Source organism: Nematolebias whitei, chromosome 13, assembly GCF_014905685.2.
Source record: "Nematolebias whitei isolate Nwh7 chromosome 13, NemWhi1, whole genome shotgun sequence".
Lineage (NCBI taxonomy): Eukaryota > Metazoa > Chordata > Actinopteri > Cyprinodontiformes > Rivulidae > Nematolebias > Nematolebias whitei.
In genome coordinates this window covers 38,058,050-38,075,605 of record NC_056510.1, presented here as the reverse complement: position 1 = coordinate 38,075,605, position 17,556 = coordinate 38,058,050, and the positions used below count along the sequence as shown (strand labels likewise).

At 42.4% G+C, this 17,556-nt stretch overlaps 1 protein-coding gene across 1 annotated transcript in view; it reads right to left on the bottom strand.

Moving 5' to 3' along the window:
- Positions 1–17,556, bottom strand: part of LOC119419391 (calcium/calmodulin-dependent 3',5'-cyclic nucleotide phosphodiesterase 1C) — a 110,635-nt gene that overhangs the window by 19,680 nt on the left and 73,399 nt on the right. Inside the window, exons 2-3 of the mRNA XM_037686700.1 lie at positions 1,939–2,052; positions 1,669–1,851 (exon numbers count right to left, since the gene is read on the bottom strand). Of these exons, the coding sequence (XP_037542628.1) occupies positions 1,669–1,851; positions 1,939–2,052 (297 nt within the window). The remainder of the gene's footprint in view (positions 1–1,668; positions 1,852–1,938; positions 2,053–17,556) is intronic.

The following is a 17,556-nucleotide window of genomic DNA, read 5'->3' as shown; positions in this document are numbered from 1 at the left end:
TTGTAAATGTTGTCAAGTTGAAAAACCTTTTTCAGCTTGACCTCAGGGCCTTTAGGGCTTGGGTCCTGGAGCAGCCGGCAGGTACAGGATGGCCAGAAGGACTGCAGCTTCTGTTGCTGCAGAACCTGAATTTTAAGCAAGCAAGGACTTCAGAGAAGCCTTGGAAAAGGGTTTTGGATTGGTGTCAAACTTGGCCCTTGGAGTGGGCCCCATTCCAGGCTGTGCCGAGTCTTTACTTCAAATAAGGAGCTCAAATATTGTGGAGGTGGTGGTAGGATAAAGCAAGAGATGGGTGGACAAATCAGAGCCTTATTGGCCGTGATAAGAGCATTGATTCAACTTGTCATGATGAATCAAGAGATCCTGGATACAAGCTGCTGAAATGAGGGGAAAGTATAAACTCCAGGGCAATATCTTTCTGTTTCAAAGCACAGGAAGCTGGTGAAGATTCTCAGTCATCCAGGACATGGGCAAAGCCAGAAAAAGTAAAAAAAAAAAAAAAAAAAGACAGAAGTCTTGTTGACTTTTTGTTGTTGTTTTGATTGACAGCTCAGGAAGAAGATGGGTTTTGTGTTCCAGAGATGAACATGTTTTGTTGTGAAATGCTCATATCAACCACAAAACAAAAGCACTTGATGCTACCTGAAGCTGGTAAGAGTGTGCCATTATCAAAATGAATCTGGTACAACATGGGCTAAAAGGCCGCACAGGAAGGAAGAAGCCTTTACTCTTAAAGCAATTTAAAACACAACATAAATAATGAATTAAGTAAAATAGATAAAATAAAATAAAACAGAGAACAGTTTGCTAATGCAAACAGGACAAAAACCTAAACTTCCAGAGACATATCCCATGGTCTGATGACATTAATGTTGAACTGTTTGGTCATAATGACCTTCATTCCATTTGGAAGAAAAAAGGGGACATCTTGCAATATCCCAACTGTGAAGTACGGTGGGGGCAGCATCATTTTGTAGAGGTGTTTTGCTGCAGAAGGGACTCGCATATGTCACAAATGTTAGTTAACATCACAAACAAACACATTATGTGAACATGTTGAAGCAAGATCTTGAGACATCATCTAAAAAGTTAAGGCTTGGAAGCAAACACAGTAGTTGTTTCAAATGGACCCTGAGCCTTTTGTATGAAGTGAATACATTTGACCCAAGTCATACAATTTGAAGGCAATGCTACTAAATACAAGAGAAATGTATGTAAACTTGTGACTAAGGGAAACAGTAACTTTTGCACATATATATAGATATACTGTATATATACTGCATGTCTTTTTACAGTGTATGTATATACTTGATCTCAGCTGTTTGTGTAACCAGGAATATGATGATAGAAAGTACTAAAATGTTTTTGGACTCCACACAAACAAAAAATAAGTGCAATGTGCATACTGAGTGACATACCATATGAATCTAAGAACATAATGGGCTACAGTACCTAAGTGCTTCTTTTTCAAGTCAGATCACTGGTGTAAAACCTGTCTGATTAATTTTTAAAAGTGGAATAAAAATAATGCAGCTAATGATTAGATTTTACTCACATGTTACCTCATTCATAGTAACTAAGCAAATATAATTCCCACTGTCTTGTTGTTAACATCGCCATATCACAGAAATATAACTTTCCAGAAAGTAGACCAGGAACAATTATTACCTCTCCACAAATATCCCAGCTTGCACTGCATGAACAATGCTCCTGAATCTTGGCTTTTCCTCAGGACGACGCTTGGCTACACCCATCTTTCTGCTAAACGTGCACGCCAGCCAATCACGTACTTCACTTGGTACCGACTCTGCCTGCAGGTCGCTGAGCTCGTCCTCTGTATCCAAAAGACGTCTGCAGAGACAAAAAAAAAACTGTTACAGGTTTTTCTTTTTTTTCAGTGCATCCATCCAACAAACTGCTGCGTCAGCTCGGTTTCACCTGGTCTCATCCGTGTAAACAGCATCCAGCATGGCTGCAGCAAGCTCCAGGTTCCTGCGGAGCTCTTGCAGGTCTACAACACCTCGGTCCATCTGCTCCAGGGCTGCCTTCAGCCTAACAAAATCAAATTGTTCTTCATGTGATACGTTTTTTAAACACAGTTTTATAATTCTTTTGTAATATATGCTATATCAAAAACAAGCAACCTGATTCCCAAACAGTTGAGACATTGTGTAAAATATGATAAATCAATCAATAAATTTTGTAATAACCTAAATGCAAGCATTAGTACATTTTATAAATTAATACTTTATTCAAAAGGGAGAATAGTAAACATGTCAAAAGTTTGACTAATAAATTGTATATTTATTGAAAATACGAAAGTAATTTTGAATTTTGACAGAAACAAATTTCTAAAGTATAAAAGTTAAGCGGTATGAATAAGAATTTTGCAACTAGGTCATTTGGCAACAGGTTAGGAAAAATATTTGTTTAAAAAGATTTAGAGAGACAATGTTTTAGAAAAACAATGAGCAGCGTCTGTAAAAACTTCATCTAAGAAAGTGGAACAATTTCTAAATAATGCCCATTCATAAATTAACGATTAAATGAAGGTAAAGGCTCTATCATGCAAAGAAAATATGAGAAGAACATTGAGAAATACCAAAATCTTCTCTTGCCAGCAACTTGTTTAAAATTGACTAAGGTCATATGAAAAACAATGTATTCTACTAAATGGTAAATGGACTGTACTTATATAGCACCTTTCTATCTTATTTCAAGATACTCAAAGTGCTTTACACTACAATCTGTGCCTCATTTACCCATTCATACAGCTCTAAACTAGATCTCTACAAAGCTAATTGAACAAATCATTCTAAAGAGACTAATCAGAGCTTTATCACATTCATACACTGATGGGACACACATCAGAGGCTATGAGGAGTTCAATGTCTTGCCCAGGGACACTTCGACATGTGACTGCTGGTGGATTTGAACCCCCAACTCTTGCAATGAAGGACGACTGCTATAACAACTCAGCCACAGCCACCCCTAAAGATGCAAGGGAGCATCCAGGCTGGTATCAACAAAGTTCAAAAGCCTGCCTCTCTGATAGTATGAGGGTGCATTAACATCTGGCATCATCAGATGGGACATTACTCTCCAGAACTGCTGGTATCCTCAGGTCCTAGATCCGGCGCGTCGTTAGACCTGGGCTTCTGGGGGCTAAAGCCCTGGATGTTTTGTCAACAGCCCCGGACAGCACAGGGGTGGACTGGCCATGAAGCGCCGGTACATTTCCCGGTGGCCTGGCTCTGCTCAGTGCCTGCCGAGGGACTGGTCTAAGGTTCGGTTCGGGTCGCGCTTCATTATTTTAAATAAACGAGCCACTCTTGTACCGATGTGTAACACCGGAGCTGAGTGAAGCTGAACCCCCACCCACGTGAAAAATTCCAGCAATAGAATGAGTGGTGCAGGTTTGTGCTGTTAAAATTTTTGTTTGTGCTGTTTTGGTTTCTGAGATATTAAAAAAATATTTTTTAGGTCATCCAGAGATCATCGTCCCCCCATCTTGCTCCAAAACAAACCAAAGTGGTCTACTTCTTTAGTGCTTCGTTTGTGCACAGGAACCAAAGCAGCACAAACAAAAATTTTAATGGCACAAATGGAGCACTAACCACTCATCCTATTTGCTGGAATTTTTCACATGGGTCAGGGGTCAGCTTCACTCAGCTTGAGCAGAGCAGAGACACACACCCGCCTCGTTGGACTGGTGCAAGAGGTTATGTGTTATATGTAATATGTTCACACGCGGAGCACGCATGTGTGTACGTTTTTCAGCTTCACGCAGCTCGTTAGCGTCTTAAAGCTTGTAGGATATATGGAGCAAGAGACATGATGAAAAACAGAAAGGCACTGGTGCTGATGCAGCAAAGCGCAATAAATTAATGGAGAAGGTAAAACAGAAACATCCAGAGTCATGCTCAATAATTCAGGTAGAAAAATCCAACAAAGTTCAGTCAGGTCCTCTGGAAAGTTTCTGGAAGTAGAAACCATCCAGAGGACCTGACTGAACTTTGTTGGATATAAGACAGAAACACGTGGTGAAAACTCTTAACTGTGGCCCAGTCTAATGGATGCATTCTTCGAAGGCTGCATTTGAAGTCTGCTTACGTCACAGCGACGTGCCGAGGCCTGTCCCAATTCAAAGACTCCTTCAATGAAGCCAACGAATGCGGCCTCCTTTTCCCCTGATTTGAAGGCCAGGTCCTGTGTATCCTTCGTGGTCCACCCTATCCCAAGATGCATTGCGTACGGAAAATTCTGGAAGGACGTAATGGCGGACGAAGCAACAGAATACACTTTTAAATGTAAATGTTAAAATGTGGGATTAAAAAATTTAAAGCCTAAAGCAGTTATGATTTAAAGCAGATGATAGACTTTTATCATTTGCATAGACATTTTTTGTATTATTTTTTGTCGGAGATCAGCTCGTATAGCGGGTCCTGTAGTACTTTCGCCGCTAAGCTAATTTTTCTTTTCTTTTTTTTAGGGAGCAAGGTGCAGAATGAAGCTTTTATTAAGCTTGGGAATAAAAATAGCCACCTTTTCACTGGTGCAAAACATTCAGCCGTTGTGGCATGGAGGTACAAGAATGAATAGTTTTATTTATCTTATGCTTCTGAGTACAGTTTCATTAACCCTCATACATAACCTGAAGTATAGACCTCTTGTGTCGTGCTGTAGTTTTTCTATGTGGGTTTAAGATATTATTTTCCATTTTTCCCCTCTTCATTCATTTTATGTTGATGTTATTATGATAATTTTGGAGAAGATGGGCCTGCAGGGGAAGGTAACTCCTCTGCAGGCAAAAAAGAAATGGGACAACTTAAAAAAGATATACAAAGTATGTGCATGTGTAATGAAGAATATAATTTGTACATGCAGATGTTAATACATGTAAAGTAAAAAAAAAAAAAGTTTGTTGCTGTGCCAACTGTGATGTCTTATTTCCTCTGTTCAGGACTGCAAATATCCAGCGTCAGGGGAAGGAGTTAGTGAGAAGCTGCTGCTGTGACTTGGTCCTGGTTTGTCCTCATGGATGTGATTTTAGGACAGAGACCTTCCACTGCACCTCCTGTCCTAATTGTCTCCATCACTGAGGACACTCCAGGTTCAAGAGCAGCAGTGGGTGACCAGGAAGACAGGGCTGACGAACAAAGAAAGGAACAGAGATGAGGAAGAATGAGACAGCAGGATAGAGAGGACAATTTACTTGAATTGATCAGAGAAGACATGAGGCAGCAGAGGGAGGCAGAAGAGAGAAGGGCAAATGAATGGAGAGATATTTTACAGTTCAATTCAATTCAGTTTATTTATATAGCGCCAAATCACAACAAAGTTGTCTCAGGGCACTTTACAGAAAGATTCACATACATAAAAGTCAATTAGTAAAGTTCTCTATCTAAGGAATCCAGCAGACAAGTTGAATCTTGGCTTCGTCACAGTCTCCCATCCTGAGCAAGCACAGTGGCAACAGTGGAAAGGAAAAACTCCCTTTTAAAAGGAAGAAACCTCCAGCAGAACCAGGCTCAGGACAAGCGGTCATCTGCTTTGACCGGCTGGTTTGAGAGGACAGGAAGGAGAGACAGACAAACATAGAATGGTAGGTCCAGGTGTAGGTTCAGGTGTATCTGAAAGACAAAAAAAAAAAAAAACCCACATGTTAAGGATAGAAAAAAATAATTACAAATGTTGAGTAGAGTAAGTAAAGACAGTAGCAGAGTGAAAAGTGTGGTCAGTTTGTCCTCCAGCAGTCTAAGCCTATAGCAGCATAACTAAGGGACAGCTCAGGAAACCCAAGCTGACCCTAACTATAGGATTTAGCAAAAAGGAAAGTCTTAAGCCTAGTTTTAAAACTGGATAATGTGTCAGCCTCACAGACAGAGATTGGAAGTTGGTTCCGCAAGAGAGGAGCCTGATAACTGAAAGATCTGCCTCCCATTCTGTTTTTGTAAATTCAATTAAATTCAATTCAAAAATACTTTATTAATCCCAGAGGGAAATTATTTGTTGTTGTAACTTGCTATCCTCATTTTATTAAGAGATGTTGTAGATACTGATGGCTGTAGACAGGAAGGATCTCTTGTAAAGGTCTATCCCACAGTGGATCATAAGAAACTGGCTGCAGATGCCGTCCGATCCGTCCACCCAGACTCAGCTGGCCTCTCTGTTCCCCCGGGCTATAGGATCGCCCGAATGCCTGGCAGAACTCCTCCCACAGTGATGGCCACTCCTCCCAGCAGTCTGCAGAGCTCCTCGTCGCTGCGGACAGCCAACTGTAGGTGCTGAGGGACGATCCTGTCCTTCCGCTGTCATAAGCCGTGTTTCCTGCTAGTTCCAGGATCTCAGTGGTCAGGCACTTGAGCACAGCTGGCAGGTAGATGAGAATGCATCCACATAACATCCTTTTCAACTCATTTGAGATTTGGGGCTGTAGTTGAGATGTTATTTGAGCTTTTGAGATGTTAATCAGCTGCTGTTAGTTGTAGAAAACTACCTTGTTGCCATGGTTACGCATCATAACAAATGTCCAAAACTAAAAAAGTTTCAGTAAAAATCCTTCCTGCTGCACAGCATCTGATACCAGAGGAAAATATCATCCAAAAAATGTGATTTACATCCAGAAAAAGAGGAATTAAAGTTTCTAAAAGCAAAATCTCAAAATGAAAGCCACCTTGTGCGGCGCAATTCTAGGAACCACAAGTAAACCTGCAGCCTGAGAGCGAAGTGCTCTGTTAGGAAAATATGGAACAATAAGATCTGTAGTATAAGATGGAGATAGGTTGTTGAGAACTTTGTAGGTTAGAAGTAGGAATTTGAATTCAATTCTGGACTTGACAGGGAGCCAATGGAGAGAAACTAAAGTTAGTAGTTAGATAGTAGTAGAGAGAGATATGATCTCTCCTACTAACTCCAGTTAAGACTCTGGCAGCAGCATTTTGATCAAATGGACATTTTAAATAAGTATTTGGACACCCAGATAATAAACCATTGCAATAGTCCAGTCTAGACGTGACAAATGCATGGACCAGTTTTATGATTCAATGCAATCAAACAAACAAATTAAAAAGGTAACAGATCATTGTGATACTTGGTTTATTTACATAATGACTTTAAATGCTGGATGTCCGGCCGCTGATCAGCTGGCTGTCAGTTACTGTAAAAATAATGCTCCTGCTGCTGTGCTGTTTTTACAGCACTGTATTGGACGGCACACATATAATGTATATAGTCTTGGCATGTGTTACAATCTTTGTGTTCAACACTTCACAGAAGAAGCATCAGTACTTATAAATCAGACTTCAGGCACCAGCCAGCTGCTGCTCTTTGCATCCACACAGCTGCTGACGCATTTACAACAAACAACCAGAATGCAAAAAATCTGCTCCTCCAGATGGACATGATAACATTCTGCCTCCTGTCAATCAGCTGGAGACAGCACTAAATGACTGGAGTCTCCTCCCAGGAATAAACAAGCTGTCAAATAAATATTATTCATTGTTTGCCATGCCAGCTAAGTGTGTTTCAAGTCTGATGAAAAAGTTCTGATGGGAACAACAGAGTGGAGGTTACAGTCCTGTCACAGCAAGAAAGTCCTGGCTTTGAAACTTAACTGGGGCCTTTTTGTTTTCATGTTTTCCTCATGCACATGCAGGTTTTCCCTGTGTACTCTGAAGTTATTAAAATCTAAAACCATAATTTGCAGTAGAGATCATATCTCTCCAGTTTTAGCTTCTCTCCATTGGCTCCCTGTCAAATTGAGAATTGAATTCAAAATCTTACTTCTAACCTACAAAGTTATCAACAACCTAGCTCCATATCCTGATGCATGCTCAATAATCCAGGTAGAAAAATCTAAAAAAGTTAAATCTGGTCCTCTGGACATTCAAAAAAAAACAAAAAAACAAAGCAAATCAACAAAAAAATGTAGAAACGTTTCGTCTCTCAGTCTCTCGGATGAGAGACAAAGCTTCTCTACATTTTTTTCCTGTTTGATTTTTTTTTTTTTTTTTGAATGTCCAGAGGACCAGATTTAACTTTTTAAACCTAGCTCCATCTTTTATTACAGATCTTATTGTTCCATATTTTCCCACCTTTGCTCTCAGACTGCAGGTTTCAGGGGCGGGTGTGTCTGTGTAAAAAATTATTTTCTGTGCATTATAATTTTTGTATTTGATTCTGTTACTTTTTTCATTTTCTTTAGTCCTTGTGTAGGGCAGCACGGTGGCGCAACTGGTAGAGCTGCTGCCTCTCAGCGAGCAGGTCCCTGGTTCAAACCCCGGTCCAGGGGCCTTTCTGGGTGGACTTTGCATGTTCTCTCCGTGCATGCGTGGGTTTTCTCCGGGTGCTCCGGTTTCCTCCCACAGACCAAAAACATGCATGTTAGACTGATTGGTAACTCTAAATTGTCCCTAGGTGTGAGTGAGAGAGTGAATGGTTGTTTGTCTCGTTTGTCTCTATGTGGCCCTGTGATGGACTTGCGACCCCTCCAGGGTGTACCCCGCCCCTCGCACAGTGATTGCTGAACATGGGCACCAGCGACCCCCGTGACCCAAAATGGAATAAACGGGTAAAGATAATGGATGGATGGATGGATAGTCCTTGTGTATTCCTCTGTGCCACCAGCCACTTCTCCTCAGACAGTAATTTTTCCTTTCAGCCTGCCATGCCCATCTACACCTATCCCCTGTTTCATTAGTCACAGCTGCAGCCATTCCACTCATCAGGTCGCGGTCCCTTTAGTCCTTCAGTTCTCACTTCTTGCTCTGTTATCCATTCATCATGCCATGTCTGATTCTTCAACATGTATCCGTAACGTTCTCATTGAGTTATTTTGGTAAATTGGATGCCCCATCAACCCTATTTTGTTTTGTTTGTGCTTGTGTGGAGGGGAGGGGTGTTGTGGGGGTGGGATGTAAATTAAGCTTACCAGAGTAATGCTTTTTTTGCCACCTACATTTCTTGTTCTAATAATTGTCACTTTTTTACCATGAGACAAAATATTTTTCTAAATTGTTTTTGAAAATCCAACAGTGATGACATATTTTTATACCTGAGGTATTTTAACATCAATTTGTGGCTAAAAATCAGCCAGTTTTTCTAATTTAGCTAAAATTGGGTATAGTAGTAACTGATACTGAAGCCAAAGAAACTTTAAACTACATACCTGCAGTACATACCTTTTTTTCAAAAGTTACATGCAAATGATTTTATGCATATTATTTTTCAAGGTTTGACCAAAACAGCTATAACTGTCATTTCTCAACATAATAAAATTCAATTCAATTTAATTCCGTTCAATTCAGTTGATTAGCACCAATTCACTACAAAGTTGTCTCAGGGCACTGAAATAGGCAAACCAATTAGTAAAGTTCTCTAAAGGAAGCCAGCAGACTCATTGAATCTTTACTTTGTCGCAGTCTCCCATCCCATCCCATAATCTGTGTAATAATCTGGCATATAAAGTGCTGGACAATATGTCTTCCTTCAAAGATGATGAGGTCTTGAGTTAATTTTTTTCACAATCAATAAAGTTAATAATTAGTCAGTTAAGCAATAATAATAATAATAAAAATTTCTAATAGTCATGTTATTTAATACAGTAGTCCCTCACTACTTTGCGGTTTGTTTATTGCAGACTCGCTGTATCACGGCTTTTCAAAATAAGATTGGACATGACACACAATTGGCTGATTGATGGATGAGCCACACGATCGGCATATAATTTTTATTTAAAATAAATTATTTAAAATTATTTAGCACCTGCTGCATCTTTGTGCAGCCCATACTGCAGGATAAACTTCCTGCTGCAACTGATCAGATGTTCAGCATGCAGAGAGGTGAAGTGAGCGTGATCAAGAGCACTTGCAGGTGACAAAGAGCAGATGAGGCACAGGGAGCTGAAATCATGACATTCTGTACTCTTTTAGAGCGTTTAGAGTTTAGAAATAGAAATGGAAATAGAAACAGCCTTTATTGTCCCACGGATGGGAAATTCCAGTGTATCAGCAGCAACAGCAGCAACAGATACAACAGATTGTGTTCATTTTCTTTAGTCCTTGTGTATTCCTCTGTGCCACCAGCCACTTCTCCTCAGACAGTATTTTTTCCATTCAGCCTGCCTTGCCCATCTAGAAACATTTAGAAACATTGTTTAGAATGTTGCAAGAGTGTGGAAAGGTTTTAAAATGCCTTAATATATATCTATATTAATAATAAAATAAAATACTAATTGGGGTGGTGCAACTGGTAGAGCTGCTGCCTCTCAGCGAGCAGGTCCCTGGTTCAAATCCCGGTCCGGGGGCCTTTCTGGGTGGCATTTGCATGTTCTCTCCGTGCATGCGTGGATTTTCTCCGGGTGCTCCGGTTTCCTCCCACAGACCAAAAACATGCATGTTAGACTGATTGGTAACTCTAAATTGTCCCTAGGTGTGAGAGAGAGAGAGTGAATGGTTGTTTGTCTCGTTTGTCTCTATTTGTCCCTGTGATGGACTTGCGACCTGCCCAGCGTGTACCCGCCCCTCGCACAGTGATTGCCGGACATTTGCACTGGCAACCCCCGTGACCCAAAATGGAAGAAGCGGGTAAAAGGTAATGGATGGATGGATGAAACTACTAATTGTACTTGTTCTGTTATGTAGTTGTAAATGTTATGCGTTCAGAAACAAATTTCATCCATGTAGGACAAAAAAAGCGAAAGATTGCCCTCATGTGTTTGTTTCTGGTGTTGCAACTTGACAACCGTTTTTTTTTTTTTTTATTTATATCAAAACTTTGTTGAACAGTGGTGGCAGTTAGACAAGACGGCCATTGTAACAAGTGACGTCATCAACCGTTTCATGGTGTCTTGTTGGAGGAAGATTACTGCATGTATCTTTCGTTCGGGGTTGTATTGCCGGTATGTACTCAAGAATTAGTTTTGTAGCTTTGTCTCTGTGCTAAATATAGCCTACTAATGCATTATTTGACTGTGAAATGAGTTTTTCTTTGTTATGCAAATTACCCGCAATTTGCGAGGTTGTCCAAAATGGCGTCGGTAGTGTAGGTTCATACATATAGAATTATTTATCATACCATACCATACCATACCATACCACTTTATTTATAAAGCACTTAAAACAGCGACGAGGCCAACCAAAGTGCTGTACAGACAGAACAACAGGTAACACACAAAGCAATATACAAAATGAGGTAATTCAGAATATAGACATAAAAAGGATGCAGATAATGACGACAAACCAGTGTGGAGCATACAGGATCTCAAAACAGATCATCTGGTGTTGAAAGCCACTGAATAGTAGTGGGTTTTTAAACGGGACTTGAAAATCGAGAGGGAGGAGGCCTGTCTGACAAGCAGAGGTAACTTGTTCCAAAGTCTAGGTCCTGCTACAGAGAAGGCCCTGTCACCTCTGCGCTTAAGACGAGATCCTGGAACTGTGAGGAGCAACTGGTCCGCTGACCTCAGGTAACCAGTGCAGTGAGGACAAAACTGGTGTAATGTGCTCTCTTTTGCCTGTACTGGTTAAAAATCGGGCTGCTGCATTCTGGACCAGTTGTAGTCGTACAATGGAGGTCTGACTGATACCAAACAGGAGTGAATTGCAGTAATCAAGCCTAGATGTAATGAATGCATGTATTACTGTCTCCAAGTTATTTTTGGATAATATGGGCTTCAGTTTAGACAGCCGCCTCAGTTGGAAGAACCATGATTTAACAATCATGTTTACATGATTGTTAAATTTCAGGGAAGGGTCCATTATCACTCCCAGATTAGTGACTCTTTGTTTTTCTGACAGGGTTAGAGCGGAAAGGTCGATGCAGTGGTTTATGATCGTGTCGTTGGGAAAGAACAACATGACTTCAGACTTCTTTTCATTGAAACTTAAGAAGTTTAAAGCCATCCAGTCCCTGATGTCAGCCAGGCAGTCGAGCAGCGGTTGAATAGAGCATGTACCATTGTGTCTTAGGGGGAAGTAAATTTGACAGTCATAGGCATAGAAGTGGAAGGGCATGTTGTGTTTCCGGAAAACAGCACCAAGTGGCAGCAGGTATAAAGAGAATAGGAGGGGACCCAGGATGGACCCCTGCGGAACCCCCCATTTAAGCTCTGCCTCTGCGGAACTAAAATCCTTGATGGAGACACAAAAGGATCTGTCAGCGAGGTAAGATCTGAACCAATTGAGGGCTGATCCTGTGATGCCCACCCACTGCTCCAACCTAGCAATGAGGATCTCATGGTCGATGGTGTCAAAGGCGGCTGTGAGGTCCAACAGGACAAGCAGCACAGAATCACCAGTATCTGTGGATTTGAAGATGTCGTTAAAGACCTTCAGCAGGGCAGTTTCAGTGCTGTGGAGAGGTTTAAAGCCAGATTGGAATAGCTCTAAGATGTTGTGATCCTCCAGGAAGCACTTCAACTGGGACTCGACTATTTTCTCCCGTAGTTTAGAAACAAATGGGAGTTTGGAGACAGGCCGGTAGTTGGATATGACTGAGGGGTCAAGGTTTGTTTTTTTCAGGAGAGGCTGGACAGCAGCATGTTTAAAGGATTTAGGCACCACGCCAGTGGATAAACTACTGTTTACTATATTAAGAATACACAGAACTAAAGTTGGAAAAACCTCCTTTAGTAGTCGAGGGGGGACCACATCAAAGTGGGAACCAGAAGGTTTCAAGCTGCACATGACCTGCTCTAGAGAAGATAGAGTGATGGGTTCAAAATGGTCAAATAGAGCTATAGATTGAGGTGGGATGGATGGGTCATGAGTTGGAGGGGAAATGAGAGCCTGGGTGGTCGCAATTTTTTCCAAAAAGAAATTTAAGAAGTTGTCGCACAGCTCAGTCGAGGCTTCCAGAGGTGATGGTTCAGTGAGGTGGAGAACAGAGTTTAGGGTGGAGAAGAGGACACGTGGGTTGCGAGAGTTTGAGGTAATTATATCAGAGAAGTATTTTGATTTAGCAGCTTTTATTGCTTTCTGATAACGGCGCCAACTCTCTAAGTATTTGAAAAGAGACCTGCAGCCTGTCTTTCCTCCACTTTCGCTCCGCCCTCCTACATTGCTGCCTAACAGCCTTGATGACGTCACTCAGCCAAGGTTCTGCTCTGAGTTTTGATTTTTTGGTTTTAACTGGTGCAACATGATCCATGGTCTTTAAGCAGACAGAGTTGAACTGGGATGTCAGCTCCTCAGTGGTGGTGAGAAACACCGGGGGCTGAATTATCATTTCAGAGTTATAAACATCTGTGAAACGTGCAGCAGTGAAGTGGTTAATGGTCCAGGTGCTATGTGTAGGAATGCACGACTTAGGAGTTAGATGGGGGATGGTGAACTCAAACCAGACTGGCATGTGGTCTGAAAAAACATTATCACCAATAACAAGATTATTAACAGTCACATCACGAGTTAAAACAAGGTCCAGTGTATGTCCACGCTCTTGGGTGGGACCGTTTACATGCTGAGTTAGATTAAATGAGTCCAATAGATCTAAAACGTCCTTAACCAAGGGCTTCTCAGGACAGCACACGTGCAAATTAAAGTCCCCAATAATGAAAACATGCTCATATTTTGGTGTGATTTCAGCTAAGAAGTCAGAAAACTCATTTATGAAATCCTTAGATCGAGGTGGGCGGTAGACGAGTGCAAATAACGTCGGAGGTGAATGTCCGAGTTCAAAGACGCTGAGCTCAAAGCTGGCGCGGGAAACTGGGATGGGCAGTTGTTTACAGTCAAAAGTTGATTTGAATATTGTTAATAATCCACCACCGCGTTGGCCTGATGGCTGCGGGGCATTAAAATACAGACAGTTCGGTGGCAATAATTCCGTCAAGGCGCTGGACTCACCCGGAGACATTCAAGTCTCTGTGATGCAGAAAAAGTCTAACCTGTGCTCTTGAAAGTAATCCCTGAGGATAAAAGTTTTGTTGGTAACAGATCTTGCGTTGACCAAACACATCCAGATACTGTCCGAAGTGGAGCCAGCAGCAGTGGAGTTAGCGTGCGCTAATGGCCGTAGATTTTCAATAACAGCCCCTCCACGTCGGCCCAAGCCATGCACCGGCCGACAACTCCCATTGGTTACCTGGTCCGGGCACACGGGAAGCTGGCGATGGAGACCATGACCGCCAGCTGAAGAGGAAGATGCAGCGCGCAAAGCTTTAAGCTTCACCAGCTGACCAGCACGTTTTCCCCGGCGTCTGAAGCGATATCTCCGGGCATGGAGGTAAGGAGTGCAGCGAAGGTAAGCTGGCACGTCCGCCAGCAGGGGGGGAGGAGGGGGGTGTCCAGAGGTACGCTGATAATGGTCCAAATAAGCGACATCAGTGACAGAAAAATGAAGATCCAAAAGTTGTTGTCTGTCATACACCAGCAGAGAGTTGATGTCACAGATGTGAAATGCAAAAAACAAAAATAATCTGAACACCATCAACAGAGGTGGATTGCAAGCCATGTACACGGGCGCCATCTTACCGCAAGTGGTAAGGATGTAAGGATGTTATTCAGAAGAAATCCAGTGTAAAAGTGCATTTTAGGCTGCACATATGTACATTTTAGTAGTATTGTATTTTCTTGCTTTCATTTTCACTATAAGAGTGCATTTTATGTTGTACATACTCACATTTTAATTGTACTGTTTGTCGTTTTCAGTTTTACCCTTTTGAATGTCATTAAACCTGCTGACAATGGTCTTCGGTCTCCAGAGTTGTGATATGAGAAAGGTGTATAGCCTTTGCATCAGACATGCACCAGTAACGGCACAGTACTACTATTCCTACTTTGCGTTTTTTCACTTATCCTGGGGCTTCAGGGTACGGATCCCCTGCGATACACGAGGGACTATGGTATATGAATAAAATTTATCTTTTTTTTAAATTCCCTGGATGCTTTTATGCGCTTTCACCGATGATCTCAGCTGTTGTTTCCAGATGGAGTTTTAATGTTGCTCCTTTTTTAAATTTCACTTCTTTTTCTGTTGACTTTGTTGTGTTTGTTTTCTTGTGTGTATTTGTGAACATGACATCTGCTTTCTGCTCCTGACAAATCTGCAGCTGAGACACCGTACATCCTTTACAATGCTCATCGGATGGATACCCTGATCTCTCTTCCAATGTTCTTTCACATTCTTTTATCAACCACAGCCACATATGAGACACTCTCGTGAGATTTAGTCCTGTTTTGTCTCTGCTCTTTCTTAACTACATTTGAATAGGATTTTCCATGTGCCTCGCTCTGTCTGCCTGGCAGCCTGCATGATTAAACAAGGTGTCTGGCCGCCTGTCCATTCTCACCTACAGCCACATTTGTCTATAAGCACTCCTGTTTACTTTCTGTTGTTTATTCCCAGGTTGATCAACCACCAATTCAATCACACACTATTCACACTATACCACTTGTTCTGCTCAGTGTCTGTTCAGCGTCATCAGTCCTGGACTAGCAGAAATGCTCTTTGTCTTGATCAGAAGAAAATATAATTTTCATGTTTGACAGACAGGTTTAGTGTTGTGGGTCTCAAACAATTTAGTTTCCTTTTTTTTTTTTTTTTTTTTTCGTTCTCAACCATTTATGTGTATCAACAGTTGGAATCTTTTTTTTTTCCCCTTGTCCTGTCCGACATTGTGACACTTAGAATTATTGTCTGAGTGTCAAATTGATGCCCAACAGATTTACTTTCACATGCAGAGCATTATGGCTGGCCTTAATGCTCCACTTGATATATAAATCAAATTTTATTAGAATATGCTTTGGGTTTGTTTCAGATGTAATGGACACGGGGATGGAAAACAAAGAAGATAACAAAGCAGAAAAGTGAGAGAAGAGTTAAAATGTAAAGAAGGAGATAGGAATAGAGGAGAGAGAGAGGTATAAAGAAAACACAAATCAACATCATTGAAGTCTGCCTCTAGACCTGCGGAAAGAGGAAAATCCCCGACAAAACCAAGAAACCACAACAACAAACAACTTATATAATGATAGCTATAACAGCATTAGAAAGTATTTTATACATTACATGGTAATACAATATATATTTGATGGCCACCACAACCCAACTGAGTGTGTATCTGATAAACACCTGAATCTACACACCTGTGTGAGCATGCTTATCACTATAAGGTTTCTCATAAAAATGTTCAATAGTGGATGTGGGGACCCATAAACCCGTCCCCGTAGGACACGAAGGTAACACAGGGAAGCCCGGAACCACAGACACACAGCGGCCCCCAAGCCCAGAACTCCGGTAGTCCGCCAACAGGGACACCCGCACCCCCCAGAGAGAGAAGCAAAGGGAAGCCCCGGGTGATCCCCAGCAACCACAATGCAGAAACCCCCAGGAGGCCGTAGCGACGAGTCAACAGACCCCGCCGGCAACCTGCCCCTCCAGAGTGGATCCGGCCATGGACACCAAGCCCCGAGTCCCGAGGTCATACCACCCCCCAACAGAGGCCCGACAGAGCCAGGGCACCCAGGCCCCCGCAGGCAGCCACCAGGGCGGGCCTGCACACACCCCACCACCCAGCCCCACCTGCTGAGAGCCGCCAATGCACCGGCGGCAGGGGGGCCCACCACCAGGGGGGAGCAAGACCCACCAAATGGGGGGCCAAAACTGGTCCAAGAGAAGGGGGCCACCCAAAACCCAACCTGAGACAAACAGGCACACAGAGACAGCCCGACAGAGCCTCTGATGGGCCGTCCATGCGCCCCACCTGCCCAACAGTGACCGCAAGCCAGCCCCAGGCCGGGGGCCAGAGCAGTAGGGAGCAGCAGCCGAGGAAGACCGGCCCAGCGCACCAATGCATCCCTAAAGCCCCACACCACAGGCCCGGAAAAGCCCCGGCATACCACCCATGCACCCCCCCCCCCCCCCCACCACCACACACACACACACAGCACCCCACACCGTGAATGTCACATCAGGGCGACCAGCCAGCACTTCGTTGAAGTGAAGCCATGCCCCCGACCACCGCCATGCACTACCAACGACCACACACACACAACCACAGCTGACCTCCCGCCAGAACCCGGCAGCCACCCCAGCCAAAGGGCTGGCCATCAGAACCAGGAACCCTGATCAAAGGATCCAAACAATCCAAACTGGAGCACCAGCCCCACTCCCAATCGCCCCCAAAGGCCCAATACCCACCCTCAGCCCAGACCCCAACCAGGCACCCCCCCCCCCCCCCGAAACATTTTAGTTTTCAACATATAACATAATATTGGCAAATGTAAATGACCTCGTTTATTGCCCGGTTCAATTTAGAAAAAATGCTAATACTCTAACATTGTTAAATAATCAACCAATCAGGTTTATTTGTATAGCACATTTCAGCAACAAGGCAGTTCGAAGTTCTTTACATCTTAAAAACACAAATTTAAAAGTCATAAAAACAACAGTCACTTATTAAGAAATCAGTAACAAACATTACATTTTATTGAGTGCCATCAAATAGGTTGATCAATGTTCCATTTATTCATTTATTCATTATTTGTTCAAAGGCAACTCTAAACAGGTGGAATCATGTCATCTGGACTTCGTTTTTTTGTTAAAAAGATACGTTTC